At 35.3% G+C, this 18,163-nt stretch overlaps 1 protein-coding gene across 6 annotated transcripts in view; it reads left to right on the plus strand.

The window, feature by feature from the left end:
* TAF2 (TATA-box binding protein associated factor 2) overlaps positions 1–18,163 on the plus strand; it is an 82,061-nt gene that overhangs the window by 37,989 nt on the left and 25,909 nt on the right. For all 6 annotated transcript variants that reach the window (XM_082600881.1, XM_082600884.1, XM_082600883.1 and 3 more), the window contains 5 exons: positions 2,475–2,585; positions 6,657–6,850; positions 7,883–8,022; positions 10,870–10,939; positions 17,555–17,664. In XM_082600881.1, coding sequence (XP_082457007.1) covers positions 2,475–2,585; positions 6,657–6,850; positions 7,883–8,022; positions 10,870–10,939; positions 17,555–17,664 — 625 coding nt within the window. The remainder of the gene's footprint in view (positions 1–2,474; positions 2,586–6,656; positions 6,851–7,882; positions 8,023–10,869; positions 10,940–17,554; positions 17,665–18,163) is intronic.

Genomic DNA, 18,163 nt, shown 5'->3' on the forward strand with positions numbered 1-18,163 from the left:
ATGTTTTCCAAAGTTTCAATGGTTCATTGATTTTATGAACTGTGTGCGAGTAAGTCACTGTCCATATTAATACTAAAGTAAGTAGAAATGGATAATATGACTTTTTGGTTGGTTACATGGGGGATGGAGGTATGGGTAAGTCCTTCTGATGGCCATCCTTGTAGGATGTGGACAGCATTTCTGAGTCAGAGCCAATACAGCACACAGCTCTAGTTTCAGTCCCAGCTCTGCTGCTCACTAGCAGTTTGCAAGAAGACAAGTTTCTTAACTCTCTAAGCCTCAGTTTACTCAATTGTAAATTTATCTTTTTTTAGAATTAAATAATATCAAGGATGTGAAGTGTTTCACATTATATTCTTATCAAATAACAAGTTTTTTACAAATGGTAATTTAGAAAGTGGTGGTGTGATAGAGCCGCTGTTTTAGGAAGTGATGTGGGAATGGCAGAGTGGTCAGCATTTGGGCAATTTGGAAATCATTTGTGAAATATTTTGAGTAATTTAATAATGAAGGCCCAGATTAGATTAACTAGATTAGCTAGAAGGAAGAGTAAAGTTGAAGTAGAAAAAAACTAATGAAGCCTATTCTTTTATGATTTGGTGTTGAAGAGTGTGAGAAAGGTGACATGTTGAGGATAAAGCAAGGCTGAGAAAGGACATTTCAGGTTTTGTTTTGTATAGAGGGAGAAAAAGCTTGAGGCATGTTTGGCACAGAGAAAGGAACCAGTGGAGAAGCAGAGATGAAATATTCATCTCTTGGGAGCAAGTAAATATAAAAAACATAAGATAGAGCAAATTCTGAAGTTATTAGTAGTGGGTGGGGACATAGTTGTGAGGTTAATTTTAGAAAAGATAAGAACATTCCTTTTTCTCAGGCAGGTAGAAAGCAGATTAAAAGTAAATGAAATGATAGATGTTGAGGGGAATGTTAAGCAAGGTGAGATTTGTATGTGATGGAGAGAAATGGGAAAAGAATTACCCAGCCACATTGAGACACATGGTGAGAGTGGAAGTCATGACATATTGATAGAGAATTTCATCAGCAGAACAGATTCAGGAGATCGGGTTTGGGAAAAGCCAATATTGGTGTGATCAGAGAAGTCTGAGGCATCCTGTTACTTTAAAGAACCGAGCATTTCATAGTACTTGAACATGTTGCTCAGCTCTCTATTGCCATTTCACTAATGTATGGTCTGGAAGCAAGTTAACTTCTGTGACTACCGAATGTGTCCCCTTCATTATGCCATTGTGCTTCCATATACCTGAGATCAATATTCAGATTGGGAGTTGTGATCCATTAATGAGGGGGGTCATGAAATCAATTTGGAAGTTTGTTTTTTTTTAAATAAAACAATAGGCAGTATTAGAATGCGACACATGAAATAAGGGTAGGTGTAAGATTTTTTTGGTTTTATTTTTTACTTTATATACATGACATGTGTGTGTGTGTGTGTGTGTGTGTGTGTGTGTGTGTGTGTGTGTGTGTGTGTGAGGTTGGGAAGTAAATGTATTTCTTACTGTGGGTTACAGTCAGAAAAATTGGAAAAGCAGTGCTTTAGACTAATTCACCTTTCACATACTTCTAGTGGCAGAAAAGAGAGAGAGAGGATTAGTGCTTAAATCAAATTTAAGTCCTATTTCTATGGGAAAAAACCTTTCCCTCAGTTCTCACAGCATTAATAATAACTGTTGTAACACTGACCGTCCCCTTGCTTCTGGTAGCGTGGCTACTTTCTGTCCCCCAGTTTAGAGGGAATAGTTATTTTGAATCAGAAGACGGGGTAGTCCAAATCTCTCTGTGTACTGGGGACTGTGATGTCTATTTGTCTGTAGTTCTGCCTCAAGTTTGAATAGCTTGGTTTTATGGTAGAGGTTACCACTGTGAGTCAGGCTTCTACTTCCTTAGAAAAGTTGCCTATGACAATTTGGAAAGGAGAAAGTTAAGCTGGATTTTAGATAATTTACCATTTTTCCTTAGGCTGAGAATGGGGCAGTGGTACTGGAGAATCAGTATCTTAGACTGGTGATTGAACTCTACTGTCTGCCTGCCACATGCCTCCAGCCACTGTATCCGTTAATCCTGAAAATGGTTGTGAGGAAACTAGACTCCTGCTCAGTAAGCAACTAGCTATAATAATCCATCTTAATAGGTAGTGGAGTAGAAGTTGAACATTGGTCTTATCTAATGTTAAAGCCCATATCTTGTCCCTTGTAAAACACAGAACTGAATTTACATTACACATACCTCTTCTAACAAATGGGCTACAGAGTGTATCCAGTTATGCAGCTTTCCCCTTGGTTTCCTACTCAGCTCCTTTGTTAGCATGTTTGAGACATGTTCCCAGTGGGAGGGGGTAGGAGTCGGTGGGGGTTGGGGTCCATCCAGATACCTGTGTCAGCCCCAGAGTAACCCTGTTTCAGCATATACTTCATTGAATTGTAGTAATGAAAATTAAAAAAATATTTTTTTTGTAGACTATGCCAGTTGCGATGGCTTTACTGAGAGATGTTCATAACCTTTGTCCCAAAGAAGTCTTAACATTTATTTTAGACTTAATCAAGTACAATGACAACAGAAAAAATAAGGTAAGATACCTTAGTATTATAAAAGTAGCCAGTGATATTTTGTTTTTAAAGAAATATTTAGACTGTGAAATCATTGTTTCCATTATACTTGAAATTTCTAGAGAAAGAAATATACAAACATGATTTATTATAATAATCAGTAGATGAAAACCAAGATTACTTGGTTTTTAAATGTTCCTTATACTGTTATAACGTGGAGATAGAAGTACATCAAATTTGGGGAACTCAGCTAACTTTTGTTTTGGTGAAGTCTGACAGCCCAATTTTATTTTTATTCCTTTTTTCTTTTATCAAGTGATACCCAGAAAACAGTTCCTCTTGGGATAACTTGTTCATTGATGAATTTGACTTTTTTCTTTTTTACCATTATGTGTGTTTTATTCATTTATTTAGTAAATAGCTATTGAATGCCATGCTTCAAAAGTTATTTCACCTTGTTATCATTCTAACCATCAGCAAGTGTTTTTGAGAATATATGCTATGCTAGGCGGTATACCATGTTACATAGAAAGAATGCATGGTAGTTGCCGTCTGGAATTTCATTTAAATTAAACATCTGTTGAAGAACTGCTGCATATCACAGTCTGATTCTGGGGCCTCAAGGATTCAGCCTAATGGGGAAATCAGACAATTAAACAGGTTATTCATAACTGCTAAAGTGGAGGTACGTATACACAAATTTCTAGGGAGATTCGGAGGACGTAGTGCCTTCTTCCAAGGGTATAGAGAGACACTCAGGGAAGTTTTGTACATAAGATGTGACCCTCGAACTGAGTCATAAACAATAGGATTTTCCCAGTCTGAGTAGGGCCAGTCTAGGAAGGTTACTCCGAGCAGAAGGAACAGCACATATAATGACACATGTAACTTGTAGGATAAGTTGAATTCATGAGAAGTTTAATAAAACATTACAACAGTAAAAAAAAGTCACAAGTGGACCTCACTGGTGGCACAGTGGTTAAGAATCTGCCTGCCAGTGCAGGGGACATGGGTTCAAGCCCTGGTCGAGGAAGATCCCACATGCCGCAGAGCAACTAAGCCTGTGCGCCACAACTACTGAGCCTGCGCTCTAGAGCCCGCGAGCTACAACTACTGAGCCTGCGCGCCTAGAGCCCGTGCTCCATGACGAGAATCCACTGCAGTGAGAAGCCCACTCACCGTGACGAAGAGTAGCCCCCACTTGCCGCAACTAGAGAAAGCCTGTGCACAGCAACCAAGAACCAACGCAGCCAAAAATTAATAAATTAATTTTTGAAAAGTTACAAGTATTTTATTTACAAATGGTGATTTATAGTGAAAATCAAGAAGGCAAAATTTTCCTCTTTAGTCAGTAGAGTAACATTCAAATGATTTAAGAGTCCTTAAAAAAATTAGTTCTTTAAAGAATACATTATAGCTGATACACTTTTTCTTTCCATTTTTGAATATTGTTAAGAAAGGTTTTGTACGATTCTTTCCTAATCTGCTGGTTTGTTTTGACTTTCACTTATAGTATTGCTTTCTTCATCTATGTGTGAATTTCTTTTATTTGAAGATATAATTGTCTTCAATTAAGACTAGCATACATCTTAATCCCTGAAGATATTAAGGACAGAATGAATGCAAATAATAACAACAGTAATAATAGCTAGTTTTATGTATGTTCCATGGCCTGTACCAAAACTTGATTAATATGATCTTCATCAGACCTCTGAGATAGATACTATAATTATCTCAGTTTCCATTTGAGGAGATAGAAGCTAATAAAAGCTAACAGATTTACTCAAGGTCATATATGCGGTAGGGCCAGGAGCGAAACCCAGATTTGTCTGATGTCAAAACTTAAAAATTATGGTTGAGAGAAAAAGATTTTTTTGTTATTTAAAAATTTGCAGATTAATGGATTAAAACTGGAGGAAAAGATGTGATTGGATGGTGCCTAAGAATATTTCATTGATTTTCTTATGTTTGTTTTTAAAGTACTTCACTTCCAACCGCTAATGATTTGTCTCTGAGGGCTTTGGTTAAGCATATTTTTAAAAAAAGTTTCACTATATAAAGTTATAAAGTGCATGAGAAGAAATGAAAGATTTTTTCTGCAATTAAGATTAAATTAGAAATACAGAACACTAAATGCCAAAAAGAAGTTGGGATTTGGGGGTGGGGAGATATTTTTTTTTAATTTTAACATCTCATGAATTGGGCAGGAGCGTTAAATTCAATATTCTAGATAACTTAGTTTTCAAGAAGACTAAAATTAAATCCCTTTCAAGCCTGGTTATTAGTCATTTTATATGAAAATCTTTTATATACACACATGAATTTCTAACATATATTTCTAATAAATCATATATACATTTATGAAATTTGTCTTCTTAAATAAGTATGCAGAACATGGGTTGAACTATTCCTGATACCAAACGATCATTGTTAAAAACTTCAGTCAGCCTTTGCTGCAGTACGTTGACGTTGATGCCTTCAGTTGTTTTTTTTTTGTAGGAAGTTTTGCTGTATGTACTAAATGCCCCCACACACCCCCCAGTTGTGTTTCACAAATCATTTATTCTTCACTTGACTTTGGGGTGATCAGATAATCTAGCCTATTCGATTGTCTGTGAGAATTGGATATGGTCTGAGGGGTAAATGTTAAATATTTTGGTTTTTGTAGTTCATCCACATCCCTGTCTCATTTTTAATTTCTGAGTTTATTCTGTGCTCTGAATACTTAGTTCAGAAACAGTGGTTAAGTAAATGGTCTTTTGCTTTATTAGCAAAGCAGTTTTCAGAGGTAACAATGAAACTATAAAAATACTTGGAGAAAACCTATGAACATTATTTAAATGATCTCTGAATGCAAATGGCCTTTCTGAGTGTGAAACAAAACTTAGAAACCGTAGAGAAAAGGTTGGCTGAAGTTATAGAGATTAATTTTTTTAATCATTAGAACAGTTTGAAAACAAAACTCGTCCATGGTGAATACTTGAGGAATATTTTTTCTTTGGTTTTGTTTGTTTTTATGTGCCTTGTTTTTTTTCCTACCTGGTATTCGAACGTAGGAATGTTTAGGGACTGTGTCATTATGTGTGTCAGTTGGAGGTTCTGGCTCCATGGTGGAAGTCAGAAGGGGCCAGGTCTTCTTCCTTTGTCTCCTCGCAGTTTGTTTTGCCACAGCATAATCCCAACACTGCTGATAGAAGTAATTTGCTTGCTCCATGTTCAGATTTCTAGGCTAGAGTATCTGAGTTGCTGAGTTTAAATCAAACCACACTCGGATTGCTTTCAATAAATTGCTTCTCTGGGAATTGACTGGGATATGGATTTAGGAATTTTTATTTGTTTTTTTGGATGGTTTCCTCCCTTTTCTCTGCTTCTCTTGCTAGAACTCCTATTATTTGTATGTCATGTGTTCTACACCAGCCTTCCAACTTCCTTGTGCTTTCTTTCCTATTTTCTATCTCTTTTTTTTTTTTGCTCAAAATTTTAGGAGTTGTTTTTTCAATTTTATATTCCAATTTAATTTTTATTCTGATTCTCTGCATATTTCTTTCTTTTAAAAATGTATTATCCTGTTGGAAGGCATATCATTGGTTACCTCTCAGACAATATTAATGGTCGCTTTTGAATTTTTTTCCCTCTACTGGTTTTCTTTTCCTTGTATACTCTTATTTCCTCCAAGTCACTTTTCCCACTTTATTCTGGTCTCTCTTTATGTTAATGCTTTCTTCAACTATATGGTGACCCTTGGTTGGATGTTTTAGATGAGAATAGAGCACTGAAATAGCTGATTTGAAGCTCTGTATTACCAGCAGGATTTGTGGACTGTGGTCTTCCTTTTAGAGGAATCTGGCTAGATTACTATGAGAGTGTCTTACATGTAGTAAACATTTGTCAAGTAAACTAATGTATTTCTAATTAGTAAACCTCTTTCACTCTTTTTTCTGTTGTGTGACTCTCTACAAAGGACGGAATTGAATTAACCTGAAAACTTGCTTATGTTTTCAGATAAATTAAGTTTTTAAGTTATCATATTTTATTGACTTTTGAATAGAAATGTAAATTCTGTTGTCTTCTCGTAATTATTTTTTGGCTTAGTTTTCAGATAACTATTATCGTGCAGAAATGATTGATGCCCTTGCCAACTCTGTTACGCCTGCAGTCAGTGTAAATAATGAAGTTCGAACTTTGGATAATTTAAATCCGGATGTGCGACTCATTCTTGAAGAAATCACTAGGTTTTTGAATATGGAAAAACTTCTTCCGAGTTATAGACACACCATCACTGTCAGGTATGATGATTCTTCATATTTGTTTCTTAAAGTTATTTGCTTTCATAATTATAAGAGAAACTTATTTGCATAGAGAATTGGGAAATAAAGTAAAAGAAAATAAAATCCTATATGATTCTACCACCCATGGATAAATTATTGCTATTTTGGAGAATGGCCTTCTAAATTTTTTCCTTTGGTAACTATATAAATTTTAAATTATTTGCCATATTATATATATAGTTTTTATATTCTGCTTATATCATAAACACTTTCTCATGTCATCAGAAATTCTTCATAAGCATTGTATTTGATGTCTGCATAATCTTTTATCCCATTTGATATAATTTAAACTCTATTATAGTTTATCCCTGTATTGTTAGGCTTCTTTTAAGGCTTCTGTCAACCTCTTTGTATGTATGACTGTCGACAAGTTCTGTCTATTTCATTAGGAGTTCGCTAAAAAAGAAGTTGATTTACCCATTCAACATTATGAACAGTTTCAACTTTCCATATATACTAGTGAATAAACTATGTATGTATTACTAAAACTTCTGGAGAGAATACTTTAAGTTATGTTTTATGCTAAATACATTTTTCTGAAGTGTTTTCCAGTTATAAGTATAATACCTGAAACTGAATTTCCAAAGTTCTGAAATTTGTTTTCTTTTAATAGGGTTTTTTATGGTCATTGCAAAAATTGAATGTTAAAAAATTAAAAAGTGGGGCTTCCCTGGTGGCGCAGTGGTTGGGGGTCCGCCTGCTGATGCGAGGGGCACGGGTTCGTGCCCCGGTACGGGGGGATCCCACATGCCGCGGAGCGGCTGGGCCCGTGAGCCATGGCCGCTGAGCCTGCGCGTCCGGAGCCTGCGCTCCGCAATGGGAGAGGCCGCGACGGTGAGAGGCCCGTGTACCACAAAAAAAATTTAAAAATGGATTCAAATTACATTCATTTTTTAGCTTACTGTTACGGATTAATTTCTAATGCCTTGGAAACAAGTTTAATTTAGAATACTTTAACAAGAGTATTTAACTATAAATATATTTTCCTAGTTGTTTGAGAGCCATACGAGTGCTTCAGAAGAATGGCCATGTGCCAAGTGATCCAGCTCTTTTTAAATCTTACGCAGAATATGGCCACTTTGTGGACATCAGGATAGCAGCTTTGGAAGCAGTTGTTGACTATACTAAAGGTAATGCTTTAGAAATATATGCCTATAATCATTTTATCAATAGAAAGAATTGTTTACCATTTACTATTTAGTTATTAGGGTTTTCATATTATGTACAATACAGATATTTTGATTTTAAATTCTTGACTCACTGATTGAGAGTTTTTGGTAAATGTAGAATTCATATAAGAATTAGTAAATGAGGGAAAAGAATAGAGTTATAGATAGATATCTTTGGTCTTTCTGAAAAGTTAATGTATCATTTTATAGCTTTAATTACATGTTATTTTAAGAAATAGAAGGTTGGGGAGAAATCTCTAATTACATAAGGTTTCAAGAAAACATTTTGGGGTTTCCATGGTGGCGCAGTGGTTGGGAGTCCGCCTGCCGATGTAGGAGATGGGGGTTCGTGCCCCAGTCTGGGAGGATCCCACATGCCGCGGAGCGGCTGGGCCTGTGAGCCATGGCCGCTGGGCCTGCGCGTCTGGAGCCTGTGCTCTGCAACGGGGGAGCCATGGCAGTGAGAGGCCCGCATACCGCAAAAAAAAAAAAAAAAAGAAAACATTTTGTACCTGTCAAAACTCTTATCTGTGAAAGTAGAGCAAGAGATACAACTAGGAACTTCAGGAGGGGTATTAGGCAAGGCTTTGTGAAGTTGAAAAAAAACATAAGGAAAAATATGAATAAGAGAACACTACATATTCAAAACATTTTCAGAAATACAGAGAAGAAAGTTAAGGAGATGAAAATGTTTAAAAAAATTGTCATAAAGGGCTTCCCTGATGGTGCAGTGGTTGAGAGTCCGCCTGCCGATGCAGAGGACACGGGTTCGTGCCCCGGTCCGGGAAGATCCCACATGCCGCAGAGCGGCTGGGCCTGTGAGCCATGGCCGCTGAGCCTGTGCGTCCGGAGCCTGTGCTCTGCAACGGGAGAGGCCACAACAGTGAGAGGCCCGCGTACAGCACAAAAAAAAAAAAAAAAAAAAAAAAAAAAATTATCATAAAGAATAGAGCAGGTGGAAGAAAAACAGTAATCCCAGAAATAATAGAATACTTTGAAAGAGTGTAAATGAGACTGACCTAAGCTAGAGTCTGATGAAATTTAAAATTTTAAGGTTAAGGAAAAAATGTATAAGTTCCTAGGAATATCAGAACCCAGTTATTGTACAAGGTGAAAGAATACTGTGGCCTGTAACTTCTTCAGAATAAGAAGAGTTCAAAAGACAGTGAACACAAGGGTAACATAATGCTTAGGGAAAATTATGACCTAAGATTCTCTACTTTGCCAAGTTGTTGTTCCTTGAAGACTAAGCCTTGAAGACTTAGAAGTACATTTCTCCTATGTAACATTTTTAAAAACAAAATTCTGAAAGATAATTTTCAGCTGACCTGTAAATGAATCAAAATAATAACTCAAGATTGATGAAAGTGTGATATGAAAGGCCCAGTGACAAGCAACTATGCCTGTAAAACAAAGAGCTAAGCTTAAATATTTGTTAACATGGTTGTAAAATTTAATGCAAATTTCAAAGAAATTCTTAAAAAATAACATGTCAGTATAAGAAATATGTAAACTAATCTAAAATTCCAGATTATACTAAAATATGGGAAGAATAAAGAAGTTATGATAACATTCTCATCTGAATGTAGAAAGAGAGGAATGGGTGAGGGAAATTCTTTAGTAGATATTGGTTAAGTTTCGCATGTTAAGTAGAGGAAAATATACTCATCCTTATAATTTTTTGTAAATTTCAATAGAAATACTGCTTCTAGAAAGACATTATAAAAGAGTAAGAACAATATAGTGTGTGTGTTATATGTGTTGGCCCAAGTTCAGAAAGGACTGTCATTTGTTCTTCCTTTTTGTTGAGGGTTAAAGTATTCTTTCTTTTAAAAAATGCTGGTAAAAATATGGATGTTTTTTGACGTATTTCTTGGCAAGAAAAAAAATGTAATCCTATGTCAGTTTTCAGTTTTATTTTGACTATTACCAATTTGTGAAATGTGGAAATCTTGAGGTCTGCCAAATATGCCATTATTCCCAGCCAAGGTATATGAATGATGTTCACTCACTCAAATCACATAATATGAAGAATTCATGAATTAGTTCTACCTGAAATCAAATAGAATGCTAATATTATGATTTCCAAAAAGAATGCTAAATTAATAAGTGTAATTTAATTGAGAGATGTTTAAGTGTGAACCATAAATCCAGTTCATTAGAAAATGAAAAAATGGAAAATATTAGAAATAAAATTCTAAAAATAAAGCTTTTCAAATCATAAAAGCAATACTTTTTGAAAAGGTAATTGGAAATAGTTAATAAGTTATTTTGTTAAAGTTAATTGTATTTATAGTACTAGTTTTATAGTTGTTTCTTATGTTATAGTGAAAAGTTAAGGCTGCTCTTTTGTCTTAAATGAAAGAAACCACTTGGGCAGAAACAGTTTACCATACTGTATGATATAGTTGAGATACCACTGAGTATCGAACCTCTCTATAATTTGATTTGAGCATCTAGAAAAACAATTTAATCACATTTCCATTTAGAGTTAATCGTCTCTAATTTAGAGCTCTTAATAAATTACAATTTGTTTTATGTGTATTTACTGTTGATTTGCGCCTTAGTGGTAAATATACTCTTGATCCTGTTTTATGTTTTGGCTACCTATATAGCATAGTACTTGTAAAATTTGCCAAGTGGCCTGTTGCATTAAAACATGTAAGAAATCGCCTACATCCTTCAAGTCTGATTGGAAATACAGCTAAGGCAGGAGAATCCTAAATATTAAGTGTAAACTCCCTATTTGTCACTTGTTTAAATTTGTTATAATTAACAACAAAAGTATTTCTTTATTTTTATTTTCAGTGGACAGGAGTTATGAAGAATTGCAATGGCTACTTAATATGATTCAGAATGACCCTGTACCCTATGTAAGGTTAGTTTTTTTATGCTGTAATATTTTGTTTTTCTAAGTCCTAAAGTAAATAATTTCAGAGCATTATACTTGTTCCATGTATATGGAACATGTGTATAATTTTTGAAAATATAAGAATATGTTATCCATTTACTCATGTCCTTTTTTATTTTATTTGCCTTTGGAAAGACATTTTTAAAAATATATTGTTACTAAGGGTAATTCCCTGAATTTTACATGTGATTTCTATTGTAACTTAAAGAAAAGCTTGTGTAACCGTTTTTAGTGCACATGGGGGAAGCCCTTATCCTAAAACCTCTGTATCGATTGATTTAATCTATTTTAAAAGTAAATAAGAGCAGTGTTTTGATGTATCCCATTTGTTCCTTTCTATCTTATATAGAATCTTAATTTTTAATAAATGGACTTAGGATTTAAAAATGTAATATGACGTTGTTAAAAATTTAGAAAATAAGGGTTAATAAAAGAAAATCCTGGTCCTGACATGGTAACTATTTTCATTTTTGTATTTTCTTCTTCATTTCTTTCATTTCTGCTGCTTTCTTTTGCAAAGTAGGATATTTATAGTGTATTCGAGCAGGATTAAAATTTTTACCATTTCTGCCGTCCTTTCTTTACACCTAGTAGACTCAAATTTGTGTTCATATGTTGTAATAATTCAGTTTCATAAAATGAAATTTGAAAGCTGGAAGATAATTTAGATTTTAGCTATTCCAGCTAGAAATAAGAACACAGACCTAGAGACATTGTCTTCTTCAACTTTACACATCAGTTGGCAGATATTTTTCACCTAAAAAGGCATACAAATAAACTCTGCCTTTTAACTTCACTGAAATGCATCTGAGCATGAAGAATCCATGTAAGGGATTTCAGCTAACTGACATCTATATTTCAGTGTTTTAAATGATGCTTATTAAATAAATATTCTTTGTACAAAGCTCTTCTCTTTGTATTTCATAGTTCTTGATTTGTGATCTGAATTGTATTTTAAATAATTTGTCCTTGTTATTGATGTGTACAAGGGGTAAGGTTGACATGGACAAAAATCTCATAATCACCCATTCTGAAGTAAATATTCATATAAAAGAGAATAGGCAGGAAACCAGCCTCATCTCTTTATCTGACAGAGCTCATGCATTTGAAAGTTTATAATAAGATGCTGCTGATGACAAGTAGGGACAGAAAGTATAAATACAGTATAAATAAAGCTTATCATGTATTCATTTATATTTTCAATTCACATCAAGAACTAACATCAAGGCACATATTTCCTTTTTTTTAAATTAATTTATTTTTAATTTATTTTTGGCTGCATTGGGTCTTCATTGCTGTGCATGGGCTTCCTCTAGTTGAGGCGAGCAAGGGCTGCTCTTCCTTGAGGTGCACAGGCTTCTTGCTGCGGACCACAGGCTCTAGGTGCACGGGCTTCAGTAGTTGTGGTTCGTGGACTCAGTAGTTGTGACTCGCGGGCTCTAGAGCGCAGGCTCAGTAGTTGTGGCGCACAGGGTTAGTTGCTCTGCGGCACATGGGATCTTCCCAGACCAGGGCTCGAACCCACGTCCCCTGCATTGGCAGATGGATTCTTAACTACTGCGCCACCAGGGAAGACCCAAGGCACATATTTCTGAGATCTTAAAATTGTGTTTTGAAGATCATTTTCAGCAGATTATAATATTATATAATACTTGAAGTTATATTTCTAAATTATATACTGTGCAGTCTAAATGATTGCTTTTGAAATGTGGAGCTATTAATGTCATTCAAATTTTAAGAGCACTGTTATTTACATTCTAAACTGAAAATCTGTATAAAGATATATTTCATGATTATATTTGATGTGTTTACTTCATAAGTGATGTGATTCATTTATATCACGAATAGGGAACCTCTTAGGCTTTACTTAATATCGTCTAGCCCATAGTTATAGTTAAAAAAAGTTCAACATGTCTTAAGAAAAGTCTTTAACGGCAGTGAATGGTCACAGGATAGGAGTGTTACCACATCAACAGTTACTGTATGTGTGTATTATTTGGTGTCTTGGGATATCTGTCTCTATTTTTGTGGGCGTTTTTTTCTCTATTTTTTATACTTTGAATAGGAACTCTGTCCTTTTCTCTTTGTCCCCATCATTACCTTTTCTTTTCCTTCCTTCCTTCCTCTCTATTTATATTGAGGTGTAATTGACATATTAGTTTCAGGAGTGTAACATATTGATTCCATATTTCTATGTTTTAGAAAATGACCACCACTATAAGTCTGGTTAACATCCATTATCATACATAGTTACAGATTATTTTCTTTTGATAAGAACTTATAAGATCTGTTCTCTTAGCAACTTTCAAATATGCAACACAGTATTACTAACCATAGTCACCATGCTGTATATTACTTCCCCATGACTTATTTATTTTATAACTGGAAGTTTTGTACCCTTTGATCCCATGCACCCATTTCACCACCCCCCAGCTCCCGCTTCTGGCAACCACCAGTCTGGTCTGTTACTTTTTCTTAAACTCGTTGAGTAGCCATCATATAGAGCTGCTATATTCTGCTGTATTAACTGGATAGAATTCTTAATCTTAAAGTTAGGTAAACTTTCCTGTTTCTGTCTGTCTTAAAATCAGTGACATTCGTCTCTCCTGCCCCCCCAAAAAGCGTTTTATTTTTATGGCTTTTGGTTGATTTTTATTTTTTTATTATTATTATTGTTTTTTGCGGTACGTGGGCCTCTCACTGTTGTGGCCTCTCCCGTTGCGGAGCACAGGCTCCGGATGCGCAGGCTCAGCGGCCATGGCTCACGGGCCCAGCTGCTCCACGGCATGTGGGATCTTCCCGGACCAGGGCATGAACCCGTGTCCCCTGCATCGGCAGGCGGACTCTCAACCACTGCACCACCAGGGAAGCCCCTTGGTTGATTTTTAAACTCCTAATAGTAAGATGGCCATTAATAAGAATTAAATTTTTTTTAAATGTTGATTTTAAAAATTTCTGTATTATTGTGTATATCACAATTGCTGATTTTTTTAGAGTTAGATAAAGCTCTGAAGAATTTGGGGGCTGAAACCTTAAAATTTAGAGGAAAGAAATTAGTTACTTGTAATTACTCCTTTACGCTTTAAAGCTAAATTTGAACACCATTTCTACAAGGATACTTTCTTGACTACCTGCACTAGGTCAGGTCCCTCAAGTCATAATTGCCCATAAAATCCTACAGTTGTTCCTTTACTCAAGTATATACATACTTCCTATGTATGTGTATTATTATAGTTTGATTTTTTTTACTTAATTATTTATTTATGGCTGTGTTGGGTCTTCGTTTCTGTGCGAGGGCTTTCTCTAGTTGTGGCAAGTGGGGGCCACTCCTCGTCGCAGTGCGCGGGCCTCTCACTGTCGCGGCCCCTCTTGTTGCGGAGCACAGGCTCCAGACGTGCAGGCTCAGTAATTGTGGCTCACGGGGCCAGCTGCTCCGTGGCATGTGGGATCTTCCCAGACCAGGGCTCGAACCCATGTGTCCTGCATTGGCAGACGGACTCTCAACCACTGCGCCACCAGGGAAGCCCCTATAGTTTGATTTTTTTTGTTACTGCTGTCTCCCCCATGAGAGTATAAGTTTTAAAAAGACAGGGACCTTGTCGTCTTTTGCCACTGTATGTCTGGCACATAGCATGATCCTTTGCATATAGGTAATTAAATACATGTTAAACAAGTGGTTGGATATAATTTTCCCCCCTCTAATCATATATATGTTTAACTTAATTCATATGTTAAAGAAAAGTGATTTTATCTCTGTAGTGACAACTGTATGTAGGAAAAAAACTTTAAGCTGTTTAATTATTTTTAAATGTTTGGGGAAGTTCTTGGTCTTTTATTTGGGTTTGATGTTTTAAATGTAATAATAGGGTTGTTGGCTTTCCTTGTATAGTCTTCTCTCAATAGAAGATTTTCAGGGCTTCCCTGGTGGCGCAGTGGTTAAGAATCCGCCTGCCAATGCGGGGGACACGGGTTCGAGCCCTGGTCCGGGAAGATCCCACATGCCACGGAGCATCTAAGCCCGTGTGCCACAACTACTGAGCCTGCGCTCTAGAGCCCGTGCTCCACAACAAGAAGAGCCACTGCAATGAGAAGCCTGCGCACTGCAATGAAGAGTAGACCCCGCTCACCGCAAATAGAGAAAGCCCGTGTGCAGCAACAAAGACCCAATGCAGCCAAAAATAAATAAATAAAATAAATAAATTTTTTTAAAAAGATTTTCAGATTGTAAATCAGCTCTTTATTAGGATATCTTAAGAATTTAAGTAAGTGTGCTTTGGTTGGTGCATTGTTTTTAAAACAAATGAAATTTACGTTTTTGAAAATTACAGTTTCCTTTCAATGGGAATAACTTAAAATGCTCATTCAGATTTGGAAAAATATAAACTCACATTAAGAAGACAACTTAAAAATAACATGTAATTATTTCAACCAGAAGCAATAATTCTTAACATTTTGGATTATTCCTTTCCGGTCATTTCTATGCATGTATATTACTTTTTACATTAATAAGAAGAACTTATTAAATATATTTACTTTAGATTTGGGTAGGATTATTTTAAAGATGACATGGAATTATCTTCTCATGTTGGAATCAAGCATGCATATATGATCACAATATATCAGTTCCTCAAGGGACACACTTACACTCAATGCCTTTTTCTCCAGAGAGATTTTGAACATTTTTCTGGTTTCGATTTGACTACATTTCTTATAGATAGTGATTGGCAGTGGGATTGGACTAGTCCACCAAGAAATTTGTCAGTTGTTCAGGGAAATAATGTGATGTTTTTGCTGCCATGAACATGGCATAAACCCATAATTTTCTCAGGATTTGCTTCAGGTCTGTTTCGTATATCTGAAGTGTATGCTTATCGTGAATTTTGTTTAATCTCTAAAAAATTAAGCATAAGATTCTCATTTTCTGCTCTTAAACTTTATCTCCTCTCAGTATTGCGTTGAGTGTTCAGTCAGTTATAAATACTTCCTTGTGAAAGCCTTCTATCATTTAAACTTTAAAGAAAACCAACTTTTGAAAAATGCTTAATTTACTAAAAGTAGTACACATAATAATCATTATTCCTCTTTTAATTATAATTTCAGAGCTATCCCCAGAGTACCATTTACAATTCATTGGCATGGCTATAAAGAGTTTGTAATGATCTGAGTAAATACCAGTTTTATTTGTTGGGCCTACCACTTTGGTATTTGGGGTAATTGGGGAAGCAACCGGATAGAAACTTAACTTTTCTTCTTCATGCAAATTAAAAGTGTTAACATTAACATCTTCTAAAGAAAAATCCATCCACGTTTTAAACGGTGTTATTTACCTGTAATACCAATCTATTCTTACAAACAAATTACTCATAAAGATATGAAAATACGGATATGAAAGATCCATAAGGTATGTACCCCCTTTTGTATTACCTATGTATAAATTGCATCTATAACCACATTTCACGTTTGGTTCTCGTAGCCTTTCAATAGTCTTCAGTCTTAAAATTTCAAATCACAAAAGTATGTTAACAGTGAAAGTCACATCTTTCAGTTTTACAGACATGATATTGAAGCCAAAAGGGGTTAAGTGACTTAAACTACAACCTTGCAGTTGTACTTTCCTCCCATCTTTTTTTCCAAGTACAAATCCAATTTGATCTCTTGCCACTAAACGTAAAAATTTCCCAGGTTCACCTTCTTTAAGGTCTTGCTAACCTCAACAAATATAATGACCTAAGTTTCTTTCTTCCTTAGTTATACCCAAGCCTTCCATTATTCTGAGATCTTGAATTTCTCAGACCTAGTCCTAGACCTGGCTTTTATCCTGAATGCTAGACTACTAGACTACTGCCGTGGCTTCCTTGCTTCTCCTTTTCTTTCTCTATTCTTTTTTTATGGTGTCTCCTGCTCATAGCATTGTGCATTTGTTTTTCAAATTTTGTTTTGGTCACATTGTCCTATTTTTCAGAAGACTCCATAATGTGTTTGGGTAGCCTTTCATGTAAGATAAAAACTTCCAATAGTGGAGTTTAACTCCTACCCTCTGTGAGGATACTTTTCTTAATTGACTCTTTTAAACTTCAGCTTATTTTGAGGAAACCTTTTTGCAATCTCCGTATTTAGGATAGTGCTGCACATTTTCATGCTTTGCAAAGTTACTATAATAATAAAGTTTATATTTATTTTATTGTCTCAAATGTAGACTTTTTGGCCTACATGTGATTTTTTTTGCCTCATTTTAAGATTTTTATATTTACTAACAGTCTTTTTTGTAAACTTTTCTAAGAAGAGTAAAATGTTCATTTTAGAAGTGGGATAGGAAATGTTGTTTAGGAATATATAGAGTCAGGTTTTAGAAGACCTCATTGTGCCCTAAGGCACTTTTAGAGAGAACAAATCCACCAGAATTTTTTAGTAAAAAAACAATAGTAAATGTTTAGAATGCAACATAATGTCTTTTGAAATGGAACTAAACTCAAAGCTAGATCTCAGAAGAGAGATGATAAAATAGGAAGGAGGAACTACAGATAATTTTCAAAAGTTTTTATTTAATGGTTAGCAAAAATTTAGTTTTTCTTTATCTTTCAGACATAAGATTCTAAACATGTTAACTAAGAACCCACCATTTACTAAGAACATGGAGTCTCCCTTATGCAATGAAGCTTTGGTAGATCAACTTTGGAAACTTATGAATTCTGGTAAGACAGCAATGGCTTTAAAAAATTTTTTTTATTATTGGGGTATTTTCATTTTTTAACAGGTTATCCATACTAAAGAACTGTGGTTAATTTTTGTCTTTTTTTTTTTTTTTTTAAAGAATACTTACCTTCACAGTGGTGGCTGTGATTACATTTGCTAAGGACATAGACACTCACTTTGCCCCACAGGGTGGTTGAGGAAACAAAAATACTAATTTATGGGCAAGTGTCTCAAATGTTTAAAGAGCTGTAGACATGAATTTGCAAATATTATTGTTATTTTTATTTCAGAGGGTTACAGAGGGTTGAAAAAATGGCTTCTCACCTCTTTTCCCTAGCCTCCTAGTGGCCTTTCCCAGAGGTAACCAATTTCTTGTGTATCCTTTTCAGAGCAGTACATATTGTTACTGTTCTGCACCTTGGAGATCATGGCATCTCATCACAGTTTTAATTTCCATTATTTAAGTGAAGTCAAGAGGCGGTTAGTGCTCCCAAGCAT

This window comes from Mesoplodon mirus (assembly GCF_964341445.2).
Source record: "Mesoplodon mirus genome assembly, chromosome: 16".
NCBI lineage: Eukaryota > Metazoa > Chordata > Mammalia > Artiodactyla > Ziphiidae > Mesoplodon > Mesoplodon mirus.